This window comes from Dendropsophus ebraccatus, chromosome 8 (assembly GCF_027789765.1).
Source record: "Dendropsophus ebraccatus isolate aDenEbr1 chromosome 8, aDenEbr1.pat, whole genome shotgun sequence".
Lineage (NCBI taxonomy): Eukaryota > Metazoa > Chordata > Amphibia > Anura > Hylidae > Dendropsophus > Dendropsophus ebraccatus.
Window position 1 is genome coordinate 121,455,001 of NC_091461.1, and position 24,435 is coordinate 121,479,435.

The 24,435-nt window shown below is 44.4% G+C and overlaps 2 protein-coding genes across 6 annotated transcripts in view; one reads left to right on the top strand and one right to left on the bottom strand.

Annotated features, from left to right (window-relative positions):
* Positions 1-2,550: 2,550 nt before the first annotated feature.
* On the bottom strand, positions 2,551-23,318 carry LOC138799876 (calreticulin-like). Of its 3 annotated transcripts, none has more exons than XM_069981604.1 (10): positions 22,901-23,318; positions 16,326-16,448; positions 15,418-15,519; positions 13,798-14,001; positions 9,207-9,301; positions 7,444-7,653; positions 6,838-6,951; positions 5,844-5,987; positions 5,192-5,284; positions 2,551-3,509 (listed from the first exon to the last, which is right to left on the bottom strand). In XM_069981604.1, exons 2-10 carry the CDS (start codon positions 16,411-16,413, stop codon positions 3,276-3,278), a joined length of 1,284 nt encoding a protein of 427 aa, XP_069837705.1. In that variant the 5' UTR covers positions 16,414-16,448; positions 22,901-23,318; the 3' UTR covers positions 2,551-3,275. The 3 variants fall into 3 exon arrangements, with proteins under 3 accessions (XP_069837705.1, XP_069837702.1, XP_069837703.1); XM_069981601.1 differs by having other exon boundaries at positions 22,711-23,318; XM_069981602.1 differs by lacking the exon at positions 22,901-23,318 and adding an exon at positions 17,667-19,888.
* The window catches only part of OSBPL9 (oxysterol binding protein like 9), a 73,094-nt gene continuing 71,746 nt past the window's right edge, over positions 23,088-24,435 (top strand). For all 3 annotated transcript variants that reach the window (XM_069981595.1, XM_069981596.1, XM_069981597.1), the window contains exon 1: positions 23,088-23,235. In XM_069981595.1, coding sequence (XP_069837696.1) covers positions 23,125-23,235 — 111 coding nt within the window. In that variant the 5' untranslated portion in view covers positions 23,088-23,124. The remainder of the gene's footprint in view (positions 23,236-24,435) is intronic.

Consider the following 24,435-nt stretch of genomic DNA (forward strand, 5'->3'; position numbering starts at 1 on the left):
ACCACACAGTGAACAGTGTTATCACTAAAACACTCAAACTTGCAGCATTTTGTTTGTTTGTTTTTTCATAGTAAAATGCAGGGTTGAATCTGTGCAATTATATATACGGCTTTTAGAAGACAAGGCAGATAATGAAGAAACTAAAATTATCTGCGTTCTTAAAGGGGTACTCCAGTGTTTTTTTTCTTTCATATCAACTGGTTTCAGACAGTTACATTGATTTGCCTCCAGTCTTCCAGTACTTATCAGCTGCTGTATGTCCTGCAGGAAGTGGTGTATTCTCTCCAGTGTGACACAGTGCTCTCTGCTGCCACCTCTGTCCATGTCAGGAACTGTCCAGAGCAGTAGCAAATCCCCATAGTAAACCTCTCCTGCTCTGGACAGTTCCTGACATGGACAGAGGTGGCAGCAGAGAGCACTGTGTCAGACTGGAGAGAACATACCACTTCCTGCAGGACATACAGCAGATTATAAGTAGAGATGAGCGAACATGACGAGTTTCGGGTTTGTATGAACTCGGCTTCCGATTCCCGCTGTCTGTCCGCTCCGTGGAGAGGGTGGATGCAGCCGGAGAACAGCCTGGAAAACTGGGATACAGCCATAGCCATAGGCTGTATCTATATAACTTTCTCAAACCAGTTGATTTGAAAGAAAAATAATTTTGCCGGAGTACCTCTTTAAGGGGGAAGATTTAGGCTGTGTTCACACACCATAAATAGAAGTAAAATAAGGCTGCAATTCTGAGGTAAAACTATAACTGTATTTTAAATGTATTAACATGCTCTATTGAAGTCAATGGGAAATTGGTTGGAAGTGCACACTGTATAGAATAACAGCAGTAATTGATTACGATCGTCCAAATGATGAACATGCTTATTATTTACCACCTGCTTTTGCAAAATACGGCCATTTTTTTCATCTCTTCCCACACAGTTTTATTTTCACTCAGAATTACGGTCATATTTTGCATAGCTCCCAACCGTCCCGGATTCCGCGGGACAGTCCCGTTTTCGGACCCAGCGTCCCGCATAATATGTGGCCCCACCAAAAAAACAATAAACCAGTGACTCACCTGTCCGCCGGCCCCAGCAGCTCCTCTCCCGGCAGAGCGCGCACTCCCGTCATCCTCCGGGGCGGGCAGCGGGGTATACAGACACTGACTGTGCTGGAAGTGACCTGCAGCCTCTGCCATGAATTACTTCCGGTACAGTCAGTGTCTGTATACCCCGCTGCCCGCCCCGGAGGATGACAGGAGTGCGCGCTCTGCCGGGAGAGGAGCTGCTGGGACCAGCGGACAGGTGAGTTACTGGTTTATTGTTTTTCTGGTCGGGCCACACAAAGGGGAGGATTGGCTACTATGTGTGGCGCTATATGGGGATTGGCTACTATGTGGGGCACTATATGGGGGCATTGGCTACTATGTGGGGCACTATATGGGGGGATTGGCTACTATGTGGGGCACTATGTGGGGGATTGGCTACTATGTGGGGCACTATATGGGCATTGGCTACTATGTGGGCACTATATGAGGGATTGGCTACTATGTGGGGCACTATATGGGGATTGGCTACTATGTGGGGCACTATATGGGGCATTTGCTACTATGTGAGGCACTATATGGGGATTGGCTACTATGTGGGGCACTATATGGGGGGATTGTCCTCTATGTGGGGCACTATATGGGGCATTGGCTACTATGTGAGGCACTATATGGGGATTGGCTACTATGTGGGGCACTATATGGGGGGATTGGCCTCTATGTGGGGCACTATATGGGGATTGGCTACTATCTGGGGCGCTATATGGGGATTGGCTACTATCTGGGGCACTATATAGGGATTGGCTACTATGTGGGGCACTATATGGGTGCATTGGCTACTATGTGGGACACTATATGGGGGCATTGGATACTATGTGGGGCACTATACGGGGGGATTGGCTATTATGTGGGGCACTATATGAGGCATTGTATACTATGTGGGGCACTATATGGGGGCATTGTATACTATGTGGGGCACTATATAGGGGGATTGGATACTATGTGGGGCACTATAATGGGGAATTGGATACTATATAGGGCATTTTGGGGGGGATTGGATACTATATCGGGCACTATTCAGTCAGCAGCATGTGGTGACTGTAGGGGAGTTGCTATGAGGGCATGGCTATGGAGGGTCGCTATGGGGGCATGGCTATGGAGGGTCGCTATGGGGGCGTGGCTATGGAGGGTCGCTATGGGGGCGTGGCTATGGAGGGTCGCTATGGGGGGCGTGGCTATGGGGACCGCGGAGCACATGTCCCTCTTTGCTCTTTGCAAAAGTTGGGAGGTATGATTTTGCTTTAATTTTTCTAGCCTTAGTGTACAAACACACGTGGTGTACCCACTGCAGATGGACATCCCACTGCGAGTTTGTCAGCAGCCCGCCCCGTTTACCCCCTGCCGGAGCATATATGTCACCTGGTCCCGCTCCAGCTTGCTTCGGGGGTTTCTGGCACGTCCCACTAGGCCATTCAGTGCACTGCCCCACCGCAGCACACTGATTGGCTGAGTGGGACATGAAGACACCAGGAGTCCCGAAACATGCCGGAGCGGGGAGCAGGTGAAGTATAGTCTCTGGCGGCCGGGGTTAACGGGGCAGGCTGCGGACATCCTCACAGCAGGATGTGCATCCTGCTGCAAGTTTGTCTGGCCATAGAGTTTACTGGGCAGGGATCCGCTGCAGATCCGGTACTTGTGAACGTGTCCTAAAACACAATTGCGTTCAATTTTTTAAAGATAAAAAGCTACAACATTTACAATATTTATCTCATATACACTTACTTTTAATAAATCCTCCCCTATAAAAAGTGCTATAATATTTAGGGCTTTTCACATTATTTTTGCATAATTCAGCAAAATCTGATATTGTGCAAAAAGTCTCAGCAAGAACCTGACCTGACTGCACCATGTGAATGAGTTCCCTATACTTGTCTTTTGACTTGCAGGATGAGAAGCGTAGCCCATGTATGTACACCTTGAGCCTGGTGCAGCTGTCAGTAAGAAAATTCTAAGTGTCACATGACTGGTGCGTTGGTGTCACATGACTCATCTTCCTTGCACTTTTGCCCTATAGTAGTCAGCACAGAGATGTTGTGCCGTGCTCTACCGATCTAACTATGTCATTCTCTACTTATGTGCCAAACATTACGCATGATGTTCCCGATATCACATAGAACAGTGTCACATGATGGAGTCTTTGCTCCAGTACTGGATACAGAGAGTCATATTGCTCCGCTCACAGCTCGTCTTTAGGAGGTGGAGGCTGAGGAAGCTGAGCCTGCTCCTGAGGCGGATCTAGTCCGTACTGTTTTCTTAATGTTTTCCGTAGCTTGGACTTTCTTTCTTTTTCCAGTCTGTCCATCTCATCGAGTTTTGCGAATTCTTGCTCCAACTTTTTCCATCGTTGCTTCTTTTCATCCTTTGCGTCCCTTTCCTCATCCTGTAGCGTTTTCATTTTCAATTCTGGTTCCTAACAGAGATAAGAACAAAAGAAATGTCAGATGTTCAGCTTTCAGTCGGAAAACATCTTGGAAGGGCAATGTTAGGCCCTATTCACACCTCCACAGAAAATAGGGTCAATGTCTTTCAATTGCCCCATTCACACATCTGTAGGCGTGTACATGGCCGTGATCTGTACCTTAAAAAAAAAAAAAAAGCTTGTGGCCGCGTGCATCTCCAATACGGAGGCTTTTAAAGGGCGTTATCCAGGCTTAGAAAAACATGGTGGATTTCTTCCAGAAACAGCGCCTCTCCTGTCCTCAGGTTGGGTGTGGGGGGGTTTTGCAGCTCGGTTCCACTGAAGTGAATTGTAATACCACACACAACCTGAGGACAGGGGGTGGGGCTGTTTTCACAAGAAAGTAGCTGTGCTTTTCTGGGGTGGTGCTGTTTTTGGAAGTAACCATACGTGTTTTGTTTTTTTTAAAATCCTGGATAACCCCTTTGTGATGAAATTTGTGAGCTACACATTCACTTGTTTGATACAGAACGAGGCCATTCTGTATCTATGTGACCCAGCCGAGTCACGGAACGGCAGTTGTCAGAGAAGACCATCCCGGTCGGTACTGCAGTAGCGGCAGGATGATCTTAACCACTGCTGAATTTAGATGCGGGCACATCTGTGCGCACCTGCCGGAGCCGCACGCTCCATTGTGTGAACTGACAGGGTTTTCTGCGGCCGCAGAAAACTGATATGTCAGTTTCTTTCAACGCCGATAGGGATCCCGGCCAGAGCGTATACTATGTGTATACACTCTGACTGGGATTCTATGCTTTCACATACAATGTGTGTGCTGTATAAATCACGCCCGTTGTTGCTACGGCCGTGATTTCTACAACACATACATTGTGTGAACATAGCCTGATACACAATAGCAGATTAGAAAAAGTTTTATCCACCATGCAAAGGGATGTACCAACCAGTGAGAGCGGACTGCTAAACCAATGACTGATATGAATGACAGGTCTGTGCAGAGTACAATAGCCACAAGGCTGGCTACACACTGCCTTAAAATCTTGGAAAAATGACAATAAAAACGCCATGTCAGGGTTTTTTTTTTGCAAAAACGCCAGCAGCCAAATGTCAGGTGGAAGTCAATGGAAGTTTATGATCTGCAGCACACATACTGTATGGCGTTTTTTTGGGGGGTGGCTTCTTTTTCTCCTTTCTGTTTTTTTTGAGGCTCTGTTGCAGTTTTTCCAAACCGCAGCATGCTGAGGGGGGGTGGCATTTTTTCGGCAAACTGTGGCATTTTATTCTCCAATAGGATTGTTCTGGTTGTCTCAAAAAACGGCATTACTGTGCATACACCTTTTTTTCTATGGTGTTTTTGTCCCCTTTTGTGGTCCAGCAGAGAAAAAAAATTAGGACACAAAATGCCTAAGCCACAAAAAAAAAAAAAAAAAAAAAAACACAAATCAAAAACGCTAGACCCCCCCCCCGAGAAAAAAAATGCATGAAGAAAAAAACGTGCGCAGCATTGCCGTTTTTATGTTTTGTTTATTTTGGCCTGAAAAACACCTGATAAAAAGTATATGTGAGGGCACCCTAATAGGATAGGACATTAGACTTATATCTCATATATGAGACTTAATATCTAATAGGTCACCAGAATCTATTGTGCTGCATGCAGACATCCTTTCATTTCTTACCCTGGTTTCTCCCCATGTTTCATTTCCAATTTTTTCCGCCAACTCTTCATCATTGGTAATAAGGAAATTATCAAATATTGTTCCAGATTTCACCTAAAAGGGACAGCAAGTAAATGCAGCAATGAGATTCTTCTATAATACTAGATGTCAGTGGTTTCCTTGGTATATCACTGAACATACATTGTGGTTACAGAAATAGTGGCCAAAATCAGAGCAGCCCCTTGAAGAGCCCAGAGGGGTAGGCACATTTCCAGTTCCGGGCACACCACGGCATACTCTTACACCAGTGGTGTCAAACTTAGGCCCTCCAGCTGTTGCAAAACTACAATTCCCATCATGCCTGGACAGCTTTGGCTTTTACATTTTTACAGTTACCATTTTTACATAGTTGTGTTAAAAAGATCATCATTATTAACCATACAGTCATACAATGAGCCACATGTGGTTTAGAGCAGTGCTTCTCAATTCCAGTCCTCAGGCCTCACCAACAGGTCATGTTTTGAGGATTTCCCATACAAAGAATACATGTGATAATACCTGATGCACTGAGTATAATTATATCACCTGTGAAATACTAAGGAAATCCTTAAAACATGACCTGTTGGTGAGGAATGAGGACTGGAATTGAGAAGCACTGGTTTAGAGTACCCACCTGCCAGAGATCCAGTCCGATAACCCCGAGCTCATCATATCTATATAACGTGTCATCAGGTACATAGTCAGGATTATCCTTGTACGGTTGGACCCACTCTCCTTGATAGTTTGGATTATCTATTATTTTTGGTTTCCAAATTCCCTGTTGATCAAAATAGATGGTAAGAGAGGAGTATGTGTCTAGTATTATGGGACATAGATTACACTTTTCTACATGCATTATGTTTCAATTTAACACTGGCAATGTCTGTAGGATTTTGTCAATCCTGTATATAACTTGTCCTTACAGTTCACCCAGTTGTTTCCAGCCTAGACCTCCATGGACTAATCATTCTGGGTCCAGGCCGATACATTTTACCTACACTGATATATTGTATTAAATTCTCACATTCATTATTGTGATGCCTAACATGTAAAGGGGTATTCAGCTCAAACATAGTCAAACATAACTTTTGATGTATTGCTGCCCATGATGAGACTAACAATTCCTTCCATACTTGTCAATTGTGAGCTGCTGCTTTTACACAAATCTGTGTGTGAGCTTTTCTCTCTGTCTCCCCCTCCTCCCCCTTTCTTCTGAGACAGATGATTTAAACAAGTCCCTGACTGGCTGTATCTGTAACATTGAAGCTTCTCTGTAATGCTGGGAGGATTATTTTGAGGTCAAGTTGCTGATGAACTTGCCATGATTAATACTCCCAACATTACAAATAAGCTACAATGTTGCAGATACAGCCAGCCAGGGACTTGTTTTCATCAGCCGTCTCAGAAGGTAGGGGGGAGAAGGGGGAGACAAAGAGAAAAGCTCACGCACAGATTTTTGTGTCTTCAGCAGAAAGCAGCAGCTGAGAACTGGGGGAAGGAGACTGAACAGATAATAACAAGTATAAAAGGAATTGTTATTCTCACCAGGTGCAGCAACATATCAAAAGTAATGTCTGAGTGGAATACCGCTTTAATTATGTTCCGTGTTGACTTTATTGTACACATACCTTGTAGTTTGGATTTGGTATCACGGGGGCCTCCCACTCGCCGTCCATACTGGAGTCCCAGTCACGAGGCTGCTTTGACTCTGGATCTGGAATAAACTCTCTCTCATCCCAGTCCTATAAAATATGTACAGAAAGATTAGATTTTTTCCTTCTGAAAGGAGATCAATGAGCTACAAGCAAATAAATGATGTTATTGATCTTCTGTCGCTGCCTCGGTCTTTTAGCTAATAGACTTATAACAAACCCAATAAACTATGCCAATTCAGTATGAATACCCATGTGTTCTCCAGGAATTAAAGGGGAACTCCGCTGGGATTTATGGCATATTTTTAAGGATCGGTGGGGATTGGATCCCAGGACCCCTTACAGTCTATATATAAGGGCCTTGCGTCCACTGCCGATGCTGTATAGCCAGGTAAAAGAAACCAGAGGGCAGCGGCAGTCTATGAAAAGTGATGGTAACTTGGTAACATATACAGTTTACGGGTATTTCTTAATCTTGTTGTGCAGAGATGTAGATACAGCCCTCCTGACATGATGCCCTCATCACTGTCACACCCTTATCCTAACATTAAGCTGCTGCATTCGTGCCCGCTCTTTCCTTACTTCTGGCCTCGGCTCATTGGGGTCTTCGATTTGAGCTCTATCATCCCAGTCCGCCGGCTGTGTAGCATTCTCATCTATGATTTGGCGTGGTAATAAGAAGTCCCAGTCGTCTTCCAGGGTCCCGTTTGCCACCACTTCATTGTCAATCTTCACTGCGTACGTGTTATTGGGTCGGATTATCAGAGTGTACAAGTGTGTGAGCTCATCGTGCTGGGAAGGTAAAAGGACAAACTAAAAGAAGTTCTAAGATTCACAGATTTCTTCCTTTACCACTATGGCTATAAGGATATCCAATCACTATTCAATAGTAAGAACGTCCCATTCCCCTTACCATCCCTACCACGCCGGCAATCAGAGTTCTTAAAGGGAACTATCCGAAACCCCCCTTGGTTGCTTCACATTTCCCTAATTGGTGGGAAAGGGGGGGACCTGTAGCTCTTCAGCTGTTGCAGAGCTACAATTCCCATCATGCCAGCTTTAGATTTAGCTCTGACTCCATCCATGATGGGAACTGTAGTTTTGCACCATCTGGAGGGCTGTCGTTTCCCCACCACTATATTAGGTGGTGCACCAATAATCCAGCCATCATTTGTGTTATCCTGCCTGCAAAATCATAGAGTCTTGTAAAGTCTCTTTAAACAAGCGCCCATCTCATTGATCAGTCTGTCTAAATGGCCTCTTAGGGCCCTATTCCACCGGACGATTATCGTTCAGATTATCGTTAAATCGTTCGAATCTAAACGATAATCGTTCGGTTGAAATGCAGTAACGATTAACGACCGAACGAGAAATCGTTGATCGCTTTATAAGACCTGGACCTATTTTTATCATTGAACGTTCGCAAATCGTTCGCATTGAATAAGACATCGTTCGGTCGTTCGCAATAGATACGAACGCAATAGCGAATAAATACGGAAGAAGAAACGATCGCAATTACGATCATAAGTAACGATTATCGTTCCATGGAAATGAGTGAACGTTTTCAGGTCTTTCGCAATAGCGGTCGTTTGAGATCGTTAATCGTTAACGATTATGCTAACGATAATCGTCCGGTGGAATAGGGCCCTTAGGCTTTCCTTTTTGCTGATCCTGTGATGATGCTACATCAGCACTTTTCTATCTCTTTTCTGTATTGGTCTTTTTTACAACCTACTTGGCTACAAACATATAAAACCCAGAGGCCGTCTTACGGGTGGGGTCAGTATAGCCCCCTGACATTGGTTTGTTGTTTATTACCAGAACACGTTGCTATACAGTATTATATTCCCTCCCATGTATCGCGCTGCCGTGACCTTAGTGTTAGGGTCCCATTACACGGAGCGATTTTTAACGATTAGCGACTAACAAACGATAGCAAAGACATTGTTTATAGTTAACCTCAAATCATTCACCATATTACACAGAATGATAATCGTTAGATACGATCATTACTACAATCGTTTACTTCTTCTGATCCCAGCAAAACAATGAACAATGTGCAATTACACTGAACAATTAGTGAAAAAACGCGGAACTTGAGCGAACGAATGTGGAATTACAGCAATTAGCGAACGATAACGATAATTTTAGGTTCAGATCTAAATCAACTATCAACGACATATGAACGATTTTTCGACCGTTGCCTACAAATACAAAGGACAATTATCGTTTAAATTCGAACGATATAACGATTTTTCGCACTATAATCGTCCCGTGTAATAGGGCCCTTACTGTTGTCTTTTTTTATATAAAAACAGATATAACCACTTACTGTTAGAACTTACCTTGCATGTTATATTCTTGGTGATCAAATGATATTTCTCCTTATAACTCAGGATAACATGGACTTTTTCATGGATTGTGCCACATATATCAGGCCCTAAAAAGTGGAAGTTTATTTCATTTTAATGTGATGTATTCACTATGAAATGGATATTTTCTGGAGGTGGTTGGAAAGCCGGAAAACAGACATTAAAAGGGTATCGCCCCCAACTCCCGAGACGTACAATTTGTTCCATGCTTGTTATTACCCCAGTTCTGTTTCTGCTGAAAATTGAGTGTGAGCTGTTGTCTCCATCTCCCCTCCCTTCTGATACGGCTCATGTAAACACATGTAATTAGCGCCCATGGCCGGCTGTTTCTGCACTTTGTAATGCAGGGAGGATTAATCACAGTAAGGTCATCAGCAACTTGACCTCCGATTAACCCTCCGGGCATCACACAGTGCAGAGACAGCAGGCCAGGGATGCTGTTTACATGAGACTGCTCAAATGAACCACTTCATGTCATAGAAACATATTACAACAAGCTCAGAATATGGGTGGGAATTCATCAGAGTTAAATCTTGAAGTGGAGCATCCCTGTGAGCTAGGGGGCAGAGTAAAAGAAGGAGCACATGAAGGAACTGTCAGGATCTGTCCAGAGCAGCAGCAAATCTCCATAGAAAACCTCTCCTGCTCTGGACAGTTCCTGACATGGACAGAGGTGTCAGCAGAGAGCACTGTTTCAGAGAATACACCACTTACTGCAGGACATCCAGCAGCTGATAAGCAGGCCCGGACTGGCAATCTGGCATGCCGGGCAAATGCCCGCTGGGCTGCTCAGATTGCCACTCGGGGGGCCGCCCGGACTGAAAAAATGTTGTGGCCACTGGCTAGATTACCTGGCAGCCACCACAGTCCGCCCCCGACGGCCACTAATTGGCGGCTGAGGGCCGCCTCCAAACTGAGAGGGCCACCTTCTCCTCTGCGCACGCCCCCCTCGGTCTCCGCTATCATCTTCCGGCGCAGGCAGAGAGGTACAGACACTCTGTCATTCCCTGGAGGTCCCGGCAGCCTCTATCATTCATCCACGTGTCACGTGTGTGTGGCACAGACAGTCAGACACAGATAAACGATAGAGGCTGCCGGGACCTCCAGGGAAGGACAGAGTGTCTGTACCTCTCTGCCTGCGCCGGAAGATGACAGCGGAGAGAGACCGAGGAGGACACGCGGAGAGGAAGATGGCAGAGGAGACGACTGCCGGGAGAGGAGCTGCTGGGGATCGGGTTACAGGTGAGTTACTGTTTTGTTATTTTTCCGGTGGGGGCACTGCACTGCATACTGTGGGGGTGGGGCGGCAATGATAGTATATGGGGCACTATTGGGGGAGGGGGATTCACTGCTATATGGGGCACTAATACTATGTGTGTGTGTGGGGAGGTGACTATTATATGGGGCACTAATACTATGTGTGTGTGTGGGGAGGTGACTATTATATGGGGCACTAATACTATGTGTGTGTGTGGGGAGGTGACTATTATATGGGGCACTAATACTATGTCTGTGTGTGGGGAGGTGACTATTATATGGGGCACTGATACTTTGGGGGGGTAATCGGCTACTATACGGGGCAATAATACTATTGAGGGATTGGCTACTATATTGGGGACTATTGGGGGGGGTGGATTGGCCACTATATGGGGCAATAATACTATTGGGTGACTACTATATTGGGGACTATTTGGGAAGGTGGATTGGCCACTATATGGGGCAATAATACTATTGGGGGATTGGCTACTATGTGGGGGACTATGGGCAGGGCTGTGGAGTCGGTAAGCCGCAGCTCCGACTCCAACTCCGACTCCTGAATCTTATCAGGATCGACTCCCGACTCGGACTCCTGCTCCTTGATAAATGGCCAGTCAGATACCAGGGGAGTTATTTATCACACTGGCTCAGCAGCTTCTCCCTAATGTCCTACATGATCCTGGGGCGACTTCTGAGGGAATGAGGAAAGATATAAAGCAGCTTCTCCTATGTGTGCAGTGGATGCAGCCAGTCTCCAGCCTCCATGTCCTGAACAACTCACAACTAGACTAGATGGAGCAGGTGGTCTTTTCCTGCTGACAGTCTTCTATGTTTCTAACTAATATTCACCATTCACTCAGAAACACTGCTAACAATGCCAGATACCTGTGATACAGAGGGGTCAGCCATATTAATATAGAGGGGTCACACATAGTGATGTTGAGGAGCACTGTGGAGGCACGCAATAGCACACACACAGCCTTCTGCAGCCATAGCGCGCACACACACACACACTCATACACACAGCCTGCTGCAGCCATAGCATACACACACAACCTGCTGCAGCCATAGCGCGCACACACACACACACCCTACTGCAGCTATAGCACGCACGCACACACACACACACACACACACACACACACACACAGCTGCAGCCATAGAACACTGAAGGAAAACACACAATCTTCTCCCAGAGAGAAAACACCACACTGAGGACATAGGTTACTGTTACACTACTTATGTCTTCTCCTCCTCCTCTATATTACACAGGATATCTTCATATTACACTGCTGCTCATATACAATCATCCAGCATCCAGGAAGAGACCAGCACAGATCTCCCCCCACACAATGGACTCTTCAAGCTCAGAAACAATAGCTCAGTGACCTATTAGAATGTTGCTCATAAAATATATTGATGAGCAAAACATATAAAATGTATATCAAAACTCAATTCAAATTTTTTTAAAGATTATTTTTAAAGCTGGAGTCGGAGTCGGTACATTTTTTTTCCGACTCCAGCCAAAACTAGCTCCGACTACAACTCCGACTCCAGCCAAAACTAGCTCTGACGCTGACTCCACGACTCCGACTCCACAGCCCTGACTATGGGGGGTGGGGGGGGGTGGATTGGCCACTATATGGGGCAATATTACTATTGGGGGATTGGCTACTATGTGGGGCACTTTTGGGGGATTGGCTGCTATGAGGGAACTATTGGGGGGATTGGATACTATACGGGACATTATTGGGGGATTGGCTACAACATAGGTCACTATTGGGGAGATTGGATACTATATGGGACACTATCGGGCGATTGGATATAATACGGGCCCCTATGTGGGGGATTGGATACTATATGGGACACTACTGGGGGAATGGCTACTATTGGGGGGGGAAGGAAACTAGTATATGAGGCATTACTGCGAGGAGTTAGCTACTATTTTGGGCGCTAAGGAGGGGATTGAAAATCTATATGGTGCACCATTGGGGAATTACTACTATTTTGGACACTTATAGGATTACCCGCAGCATGGGGGAAATAATGGGGTAACTACTGTGCAGGGACACTATTTGATAACTACTGTGCAGGGGCACTATTATGGGGTAACTTCTATATGGGGCAGTAATAAGGGGTACTGTTAAGGGAACTAATACTGCATGGGCTAGAGAGGAGGGCATTATTAGCATTTGGGTCACTTTGGATGGGCAGCTTGTATAGAGGTGGGTAGGTAGTGTTATAAAATGTCAGAGCCTAAAATGTGTGTCTGACAGATTCTGTGGAGATTAATCGTGACCAGAAGAAATCATCATGATGGCCTGGCCCAAGTAGGGAAGACAACAAAAGAGGAAGACGCGAGTCAGAGAAGACGTCACTTGTGAGTCACTGAATGTACTGTAACTGTGCTCAATGTATGGAGGTATAAATGGTCTTCATAAAGGGTTTTATACACAGTATATGATGGTATTATTTGCTCCCTGTATAATGTTATTGGTAATATTACCTTTTGTTTTATTTAGTAAGACTATAATGGTAACATATTACTGTATGTGGTGGTAATATCTGGTAATGGTGTGGTGTTATCATTTAACCCTCATATACAGTTGATCTGTGTGTACTGGATATGGTCAGTATGATGGTACCATGTGTGGGATTATACTTGTTCATTGTATACTCCCCCCATCCTTTATGGTGCATCACCTTCTCTGTCCCTATAGTTTGGTGAGGAGGTGCACACTATAAATGATGGAGGTATATAGATTTCCAGGAGGAATAACAGGGGAAGAGCACAATACGGAGGCAGGAAGGAAAGATGCCCCTAAATTATTTCAGTACTATAACTTTAAGATGTTAAGGTGCTGTTTTTCCTGAAGAATGGACAGAATAGTTTTCAGGGCAAAAATACCTTTACTATTATGAATGGCAGATGACAGGAGAGCGGACAGATCCTAAGTTATTATTCTATATTCTGCATCTGATCGCTGCTGTACTCTCTATAGTCTGCTGGGTGATATTACTCTTCAGCACCTGCGTACACCTGGTATCTGAAAAATGTTCAATTTTTCCATTGCACAGTTGGTGCAATGGGTGCGGGAAGATTTATATGTGGGCTGGTGGGGTTTGTGTGCCAGGGCTGCTTTTCAGTGCCAGTCCGGCCCTGCTGATAAGTACTGGACAACTTGATCTTTTTACATTTTTGTTAATTACAAATCTTTATAACTTTCTGGCTCCAGCTGATTTGAATTTTTTTTTTGTCGGCGTGCCCCTTTAATATTTCCTGCAATGCATTTAGTAGATGACTTACCGAACATGATGCAATAGACAGAGTCTGAATGTATCTGCTCTTGGTTGATATCTGCAGGGTATATCTTCACGTAGCCTCCTCCACAGTCAATCGCTTGTTCATGTTTAACAGTGAATTGTATGACCAATGTCTGGTTCTCATTGCTGATTGGCTCAAACCGTGCGGACAGCGCATAATACTTCCAGCTTTGAGTGGTCTGTATACCTGTAATAGAAGAATTAGGAGGTGGAATCCTTGGGGGTCTAGTCTTCTGCTCTTATGGGAGTAAAATGGAACTGTGAAAGGACTGTTCCCAGGTCCCAGATCTCCTACCCCACTGATCTTTTGTATCTGATAGCACCAGGTTCAGCTTCAGATACTTACTGTACAGGGAATGCAATGTAGTAGGGACAGTTGGTGGATAAGTCTTTCGTCGCCGCAGTCTGTAATGTTATTAATCCCCAACCTGTGGCTTCTCAGCTGTCAGGACATGGTGGGAGTTGTAGTTACACAACAGCTGTAGTGCCATGTTGGGGAACATTTCTGTCTTTTTAAAAGGGTAGTTCACAAAATAAAATCTTTCAAATCAATTGGTGCTAGAGATGTGTTATTTACTTCTATTTAAAAAATATCCAGTCTTCCAGTACTTATCAGCTGCTGTATGTTCTGCAGGAAGTGGTGTATTCTCTCCAGTCTGACACAGTGCTCTTTGCTGCCACCTCTGTCCATGTCAGGAACTGTCCAGAGCAGCAGCAAATCCCCACAGAAAACTTCAGACTGAAAAAATACCACTTCCATACAGCAGCTGATAAGTACTGGAAGACTGGAGATTTAATTTCTGCCACCAGTTGATTTGAAATATTTTTTTTTTGCTGGAGTACCCCTTTAAGGGTATACAGCGCAGCACCACTCCTTTCCCACACAGTATAGCTGTATGGGAATCTCGTTTCACCCACAGGATTGGAAAACTCACAACCCAATGTCTATACATATCCCATAGATTTATACTGGTGTTCAAGATTCATGTCACACGTGGCCCATACGTTTCTATAGATGCTCTATTTAGTATCCATGATGCACGTGGATAAAAAGTCACAAATAGAGATTGTTCGAGAGGTATGCTGGAGGTTGTCTGATCCCGAACTCTCAGCATTTGATTACAGGTGGCTGAAGAAGTTGGATGCCGCCCTAGGAAGCCCTGGAAACCATGGATACAGCCATAGTCCATAGGTTGTAACCCTGTTTCCCAGGCCGGCATCCAACTTCTTCAGCCACAAATAATCAAATGCTGAGAGTTCGGATTTAGACAAACTTGAATGTACTTGAATTGCACTTATCTCTAGTAGTCACAAACCTTCCTGCCATACAGGAAAAAAAGACACCCCGGAATGTGAGAGGAAATGATGTGTCCTGTTTAGGACTTCAAACCTCTTGGCCTGCCGTGGTCTTATTGCTCAGAATGGAGTCAGGAGAAGTGCAGTTAAAGCCTGAGAGCACAGAGAGAAGAGCTCAGCCGCAGGCTTCTCCTAACTCACAATCCATCAAACATTTTGTACAACGTGTAACAAGTGGCAGATAGGCTGTAAATGACTATCCTGACATCCTACCCCGATCTAGTCATTACAAGGAATCCTTCTGTACCTTTATCTTTCTCCGGATCTCCAAAGAAGTTGCCGGCCGTCAGCTGCCATTTTCCATAGTCAGATCTATTCTTAGATTCCACCCATCTTTTCTGCCATTCATCTAAAGACGACATAAAGTCAGAGAGACCACATACATGAAAACATAACACTGAGGTTATCTGCTACATATGTACATCACACCAGTTCTCATTGCATGAAGCTAGAGACCTAAACCTCAGGTGAATGCACTTTGGGGGGAATATACTAAGACTGGCGACTCCGATCTGTCTGTTTTAGGAAATACATACAATACCCATGAAATAACAATTCTGGATCACCTGTTCTTATAGCTGTGAATGCCGTTCCTAGAAATGTATGACTTAAAGGGGTAGTTCACCCAAAACAATTTCTTTCAAATCAACTGGTCCCAGCAAGTGCCAGAAATTTTTAATTTACTTCTATTTAATAATCTACAGTCTCCCTGTGCCTATCAGCTGCTGTATGTCCTGCAGGAAGTGGTGTATTCTCTCCAGTCTGACACAGTTCTCTCTGCTGCCACCTCTGTCCATGTCAGGAACTGTGCAGAGCAGCAGAGGTTTTCTATGGGGATTTGCTGCTGCTCTGGACAGTTCCTGACATGGACAGAGGTGGCAGCAGAGAACACTGTCTCAGACTGGAGAGAATACACCACTTCCTGCAGGACATACAGCAGCTGATAAATACTGGAAGACTGGAGATTATTAAATAGAAGTAAATTACAAATAAATAAGCGCAGATGGCAGAGGTGAGATCCACCTATCACACATGTAGGGCACATATCTGCACATTTTAAAACTTTTGACAACTCCTCGTAACTTTTTATGTTTTTTTTTGGTGACAGGTAACGGTGTGAGCCAGTATCAGAGAGGAATAACCAGGACATCTTACCTCCATCTTCAAATTGCTCTCGAAAATATATAATGGGTTCTGCGGTTACGGCCAGGACACACGCTGCCAGGATCAGGCGCCACTTCATGTTTGTAAAAAGAATAAACTCCACTAAAGATAATTCTGATAAAAAGACACAGAAGTATATTAAACCGCTTCCTGCAGAACATACAGCAGCTGACAAGTATAGAAGACTGGAGATTTTTTTTAATAGAAGTAAATTACAAATCTCTGGAACTTTCTGGCACCAGTTAGTTTTTTACTGGAGTACCCCTTTAAGGGTGCATTCACATGTACAGGATCTGCAGCAGAATTGATGGCGCAGATTTGAAGTTGCAGATTCAAAGCAAATTCAATCTGGGCCATTAAATCTGCTGCAGATCCTGTATGTGTGAACACACCCTAAGGCTATGTTCACACAATGTAAGAGACTGGCCGTTCCGTGACCCGTCCAGGTCACGGAACGGCCGGCCTCTGAAAAGATCATCCCAGCCAGTACTGCAGTACCGGCCAGATGATCTTTGGCACCGCAGAGTTCTGATGCACGCCCACATCAGAACTCCCCACAGCACACTGACTTGGTTATTCAGTTATTTGCTTATTTGGTTATGTCAGTTATATGCGGCGCCACTATGGATCCTGGCCGGAGCGTATACTTTGTGTATACGCTCCGGCCGGGATGCCATAGAAGGCCAGGTAACCTATATTTTCGTAATAATCATGGCCGTTGTGTGAACATAGCCTAAGGCTGGGTTCACACTACGTATATTTCAGTCAGTATTGTGATCCTCATATTGCAACCAAAACCAGGAGTGGATTGAAAACACAGAAAGGATCTGTTCACACAATGATGAAATTGAGTGGATGGCCGCCATTTAATGGCAAATATTTGCTGTTATTTTAAAACAACGGCTGTTATATTGAAATAATGGCCGTTATTTACCGTTATATGACGGCCATCAACTCAATTTCAACAGTGTGTGAACAGATCCTTTCTGTGTTTTCAATCCACTCCTGGTTTTGGTTGCAATGAGGACCACAATACTGACTGAAATATCCTGTGTGTGAACCCAGCCCAGCACCACTCCTTTCCCACTTAGTATAGCTGTATGGGAATCTCTTGTTTCACCCACAGGATTAGAAAACTCACAACCCCAATAGATTTCTAGCACTGTCTGTTCTTTCCCCAGAGCACTTTGGCCTCCTTCACTCTGTTTTTTTTTTTTTTTAGTGAGAATTTTCTATACCCAATAAGAACGATTCAGAAATGAAAGAAAAGCTAAATAATAACAAAACAAAAGAAAACACCAGTAACATGTAAACCACACAAGTAAAACCTACCTCATGGGGTCTCTTATTGGGGTGGGGGCTACACAGTGACAGCAGTATGATTCACATGCACTCTGTAGCTGATGGGTCACATATGGTGATATCACAGTGTGGTGTACCCCTCCGGTGGGATGGAGGAGGTACGGCCGGTCACTTGTATGGTGGCACACCTGCTTTTACTTTAAAGAGACGGTTTTACATTGTTCCCCTGTGAACAGTGACCTGCTGGGGTTGTTGGGGGGTTCCTTAGGCTGTTGTCACGGTGGTCCAGAGTGGAGTAGTGACCCACCCGGACTACTGGAACTTCCACCCACAGAAAGGGGAGATGACCCAAGGAGTTTGTATCTGCTGTGTCGGTGCTTGATGAGGAATCACAGAGTCTCTTTATCATAAATAAAATCTGGTTTACTCTGAAGATACTTGTATACAGCAGGTCATACAGCTTTGCATTGATAGAATACTTTACACTTGATAAGACACTTCACAGCTTAGGATCCAGATCTGTAGTGAGAGCATAGAGAGCGATACAGTCGTGCTGACTGGGTTGCGTGCTGAGAAGTTTAGAAGAGGTTCAGAAGAGTACAGAGGAGAATGTTGTGAGAGTCCCAACCCAAGTAGTACTGTGCTCTGCTGGGATGTTGGAGGATGAGGTAGAATACTTGAGAAGAAAGAGAGAATACTTGTGCCCTTGTTTTGACTCTTTGGACTTTGCACCACCTATTGCCCTACCAGTGTCGGGGGACCCGTCGTAGTGGGTGACACAAGTCCCAGACCTTGTTACCTGGGATAAGCGGAATGCTGAGGGTTCCCTGCTTACACCCGAGCTGCAAGATAGAGTTCATAGGCTTCTAGCAACTTTGCTCTATCTGGATCAGTTCCTTTACTTTTCTTTGTAGACACTGTCCTGCACTGTGACTCCCCTTGTCCACGGCGTGGGTTGAGATGATCTCTGACTTGTCCTCTCTAGTGAAGGTCTAACACTGCATAGAGTCGAGTGGAGTTACTTGAGAAGAAATTGTAGGTTGCATGTGCCTAGGTCTGCTTCTAGGCTGCACACTGAGACTGGGGACCTGGTAGAGGGCCAGTGCCCAACTGGACTACTATAGAGAGCGTTCTAGCTGGTGTCCTTCCTCCACAGAGTCTAGCGGCAAAAGACACTACACTTCCTCTACCCATGTGACTTCCTATCTACAGCCCCTGTGAGGTGTGCTGAGAATGGGTGAAGACTGCATAAGTTAGAAGTAAAGAGAGAAATGATAGGATAAAAGAAGAAAGTACTCTCATTGGTCTACAGATCCATGTGACATATAAACAAACAATAACCCTTTCAATACTACAGCTGTGCATAAACTGAATACATACACTTACAATAGCGACATCTTGTGGCGAAACCTTGTTACTGCTACATCACCACTTACATCCAAAAAGTACAGGCTTTTGCGAAGGGTGTAACTAATAACAACACCTGTGGTGGGACACCACAACAGTATGTAGAATAACCCTGTACTGGTGTATACTGGTGTAGATGGAAGCAAATTCATTCTCTCTCCTATGGGATTTGCTGCTTTATGAAACAATTACTGGAAGATGCAGCCAGCGGCCTCCTCTACATGGGATCACATATGTTAGAGCGGCCCCCTCTACATGGGGTCACGTATGTTACAGCGGCCCCCTCTACATGGGGTCACGTATGTTACAGCGGCCTCCTCTACATGGGGTCACATATGTTACAGCGTCCTCCTCTACATGGGGTCACATATGTTACAGCGGCCTCCTCTACATGGGGTCACATATGTTACAGCATTCTCCTCTACATGGGGTCACATATGTTACAGCGGCCTCCTCTACATGGGATCACATATGTTACAGCGGCCTCCTCTACATGGGGTCACGTATGTTACAGCGGCCTCCTCTACATGAGGTCACATATGATACAGTGGCCTCCTCTACATGGGGTCACGTATGTTACAGCGGCCTCCTCTACATGGGGTCACATATGTTGCAGCAGCCTCCTCTACATGGGGTCACATGTTACAGCGGCCTCCTCCACATGGGGTCACATATGTTACAGCGGCCTCCTCTACATGGGGTCACATATGTTGCAGCAGCCTCCTCTACATGGGGTCACATATGTTAATATCTAGTTGCCATGTATTCCAAGCCATGAAAAAACTGTGTACTATATGCTCTTATGCACAAAATAGTAGTAATACGCAGTGTGGAAATTAGAATTTATGTAGGTATCCAGGTTCATGCAGGTTTTCTAAAACTATATATATATATATATATATATATATATATATATATATATACTCATGCACTGCTCCGTCTCTCTTATGTATTGGATGTTTTTCAACCTACAGTATATTAGTACAGTTCTTACACTTATGTAGGTGCATTGTGATATACTGCATATAGTGCAAACAGAAATTTTGCTCTTCCTAATCTACAGTATATTGGTATCAATATCTATCTATCTCCTATCTATCTATCTATCTATCTATCTATCTATCTATCTATCTATCTCCTATCTATCTATCTATCTATCTATCAATCTCATATCTGTCTATCTATCTCCTATCTATCTATCTATCTATCTATCTCCTATTGTCTATCTATCTATCTATCTATCTCCTATCTATCTATCTATCTATCTATCTATCTATCTATCTATCTATCTATCTATCTATCTATCTATCTCCTATCTATCAATCTCATATCTGTCTATCTATCTCCTATCTATCTATCTATCTATCTATCTATCTATCTCCTATTGTCTATCTATCTATCTATCTATCTATCTCCTATCTATCTATCTATCTATCTATCTATCTGTCTATCTATCTATCTATCTATCTATCTCCTATCTATCTATCTATCTATCTCCTATCTATCTATCTATCTCCTATCTATCTATCTATCTATCTATCTATCTATCTATCTATCTATCTATCTATCTATCTATCTCCTATTGTCTATCTATCTATCTATCTATCTCCTATCTATCTATCTCCTATCTATCTATCTATCTATCTATCTCCTATCTATCTATCTATCTATCTCCTATTGTCTATCTATCTATCTATCTATCTATCTATCTATCTATCTGTCTGTCTGTCTGTCTGTCTGTCTATCTATCTATCTGTCTATCTCCTATCTATCTATCTATCTATCTATCTATCTCCTATCTATCTCCTATCTATCTCCTATCTATCTATCTATCTATCTATCTATCTATCTATCTCCTATCTATCTATCTATCTATCTATCTATCTATCTATCTATCTATCTATCTCCTATCTATCTATCTATCTATCTCCTATCTATCTATCTATCTATCTATCTATCTATCTATCTATCTATCTATCTATCTCCTATCTATCTATCTATCTCCTATCTATCTATCTATCTATCTATCTATCTATCTATCTATCTATATACAGTTATATAGTTATGGAAGCATTACTTCATTACTGGTGATGAGGACAGGGCTTACCTGCAGATTAGTGCCGGCGGCAGGTATAGCGGGAGCAGCAGGTAGCTGTCACACAGGTGATGTTCAGGACCCAGGTGACTCTACCTGTAAATAGATTCTACTCCTCAAACTAATTCTCAAACAGATGGCTCCCTGCTATTGGCTGGGGAGGTTGTCAGGCAGCCAATCACAGCGGACCACATGCCTGAAGATGCGACATATAGCATCGCTGATATTTTATTATTAATCCTCCGTCCCCCACAATTTATTTCTGTTATAGCTGTAATATAATATAATGTGAATTCTATGTGATGGATCCTACTGTATGAATAGTCACTTTACAGGAGATGCAGCAACTATCACCCATCTTTACTGGACTCCTGAATGGCAGATCTGACTCATTATGCAGAATAATCCGAGACCTTATTACCTGGTAATAAAAAGAAAAATAGGGAGATGGCATCCAAGAGATATAAAGGAGGACCCAGGAATATTAAAGGGAACCTGTGATCAGTGGCTGATGATGCCAGGATCCCTTATTACATCTGATCCACTGTAAGAGGTACCTGTGAAGCTGACCCCCGCCCATTGTCTGGATCAGCAGGATAGGTGCAGGTCCACACTGGGCAGTCAGGTTGGTGAGGCGGCAGGTTTTGTGCATGGTTCCTGATAATATAGGGAATGGGCTTTGCACAGAACATGCTTCATAGGCATCATAGTCAGCTGCCCACCCTGGACTTGCACCCCTCCGCACTGATCTAAAGAATAAGGGGGGGTCCAACTTTACAGGTACCTGTTAACAATGAGCTGAGACCAGGACTGGACGACAAATCATCTGAACGTCCCCTCGGTCTCCCCCCGCCTGCAGAGCTTGATTGACAGATCTCTCCATATACATAAATTACCCACCACCCTTCATATATCTATAGTCTGCAGTGATGCAATGATGTCCATAGACTTTCAATTACTCATTACTCAGTGAATGTCTTTTAACATTTTTGTTTAATAAAGCATGGCCCTCTGCTGCCACTACTAGCTGTGTCGGGAACTGCAGGGCTGCACAAGCACGAGTCCCAGCCCATTACATATCACTGGTGCTGGGGTCCCTGATTACTCCAGCTAAGAGGGTCCCAAGTGCAAGACCCCATTGTGTGACTAATACAGATGCATATAGGGGAAGGTCTACACAGCCACATGACAGATGCATCAAATCCAACCACAATGTATTTCTTTTCCAGCAGCCATGACTTGTCTGCAATCCATTCTTTCTTTTTTTTACGGCCAAACCGTATAGACAGGCCCTAATGGATGTCGTACCATGGAGAAGATGAATAAAACTTGGTCAATTGCTTGCCTAATCAGCGCCCCCTCTTGTCTTCAGGCTGGGTGTGGTATTGCAGCTCCATTGAAGTGAAAGGAACCTAGCTGTAATACCACACACAACCTGAACACATGGGAGGCGCTGTTTGGTTTTCTAATCCTGGATAATCCCTATTAGAGGTCATTGCTCCTTCCCTCTAGTGTTATTGTAACTGAGCTCCATTGGAGTGAATGGGGTAAAGCTGCAATACCATACACAACCTGCAGTGAGGGGAGGCGCTGTAATTGTTTGATGGTCAACCCTATAATCATGCTTTATATCAGTGTTCTCCTAGCTGTGGCTTTACGGCTGCTGCAAGACCCCATCTCTAAGCATGATGGGAGTTGTAGTTTTGTAACCACAGCGTGGAGGGACACTGTTGTATATGAATAAAGTTGAGTTAATAGTCACAGCTTTGCACTATGGTAACGTTTATCGTGGCTGTCCGCCATAGAGGACACATCCTGACAGGCGGCTGCTGCCCTGCTGCTTCGGCATCTAAGCTTCTCCTAGCAACGGGATGGACCAGTTTGTGACGTCAGTAGCCACGCCTCGCTTTCCCCACAAGCCACGCCCATCCCCCAGTGACGCGTGACGCACGTCCAAAACGTCTGTTGTTATTCCACGATTCCAAGATGGCGTCTATCATGGAGGGTCCGCTGAGTAAATGGACGAACGTCATGAAGGGATGGCAGTACCGCTGGTTCGTGCTGGATTATAACGCCGGGCTCCTCTCCTATTATACGGTGAGTTCCCCGCTACTGCCACACGGCGGCCATTTCGACTGGCGGTTGGTAGGTGAGAAACCTCAGAGCTTCAGGCGCGGAGCTGTTCGGCTCCAGCCAATCACAATGCAGATCTGTTACTGCGTCAGCCAATCAGGATGGAGATATGATATCGGTTTAGCCAATGAGTACACGCCTACTGCGGGTTGTAGCCAATCAGCGTGAAGGCGGGTATTGTATCGGGTGTATTGTGTGGCGCGGCCGCACCCCGTGCTGCTGGAGGCGCGTCTTTCTGTCAGTGTGTGTGAACAGGCTCCTGACCGCCTCACAACTTCTGCACAATTAGTTTTTGTTACTATTTATATTCTTATCTTGGCGAACTCTTCAGCAGTTTTTAGAATTGTCTGTTGTTTCCCCTCCTCTTCCTGTCCAGCAGGTGTGACACTACAAGTCCCAGCATATCCTCACTGACAGGCTTCAGTCTGCTGGCTGTGAAGAGATTTTTATGTTCTTTTTAATTGTAGTAATCTTTCTTTTTATCAGTCAGTTACATGAGTTTGTATCTGTTTTAACCCCTTGTGAACCTGTGGGTCAGGTGAGGGCGTATGACCCCAGACATGGCGGCCTCCATGTCTGCCATGACAGATCTGCAGGAACAGGCTGTACTAGGTCACTGACTGGTTGGTGACTGCAGTATGTAGGATACAGTGATGGCTGAGGCCATGTTCACACTGTATCAACCCCGGCCATATCAAATAGCAGCGCAAAATAGACCCGTCTATTACTTAGTGCGGCCGCAGAGACACGGCCATAGCGTATACCGGGTTTATACATGACGACCGTGGTTCCACAGGCTGCAGTGTAATCAACTGCTGTAATTAAACAATGGCCGTTGTTTAATGAAAATATACAGTGTAAGAACGTGGCCTAAACGTATATGCTGTCGTACAGTGTATAGCAGAATCTATTTCCCATTATTTCTGTATACAAAAAGCCTAGCTGTATACAGCAAGAAAAAAAAAAGCCTGGAAACGGAAATGTGCGCAATAACGCTTAGCCGTATATAACAAGAGGTAATAAAAATATATGTAATAAGTTTCTGGTCACATCGCATACCAAAAAAATGGAATAAACGGTGATAAATAAGACCTACGCCAAATAAACCGAGCCGTCGTACAGCAGTAGGCAAAAACGTTGCAGTGGCCACAATAGGAGGAATAT

What these genes read in the sequence shown, in the direction of transcription:
- LOC138799876 (XM_069981604.1), bottom strand. Translation starts at nt 16,413, where the DNA reads ATGAAGTGGCGCCTGATCCTGGCAGCGTGTGTCCTGGCCGTAACCGCA. An exon ending in TGTCTATTGCATCATGTTCG is followed by an intron (nt 9,302 to 13,797) that starts GTAAGTCATCTA and finishes TCCACTTTTTAG; the next exon opens with GGCCTGATATATGTGGCACA. An exon ending in TCGGACTGGATCTCTGGCAG is followed by an intron (nt 5,285 to 5,843) that starts GTGGGTACTCTA and finishes TGTCCCTTTTAG; the next exon opens with GTGAAATCTGGAACAATATT.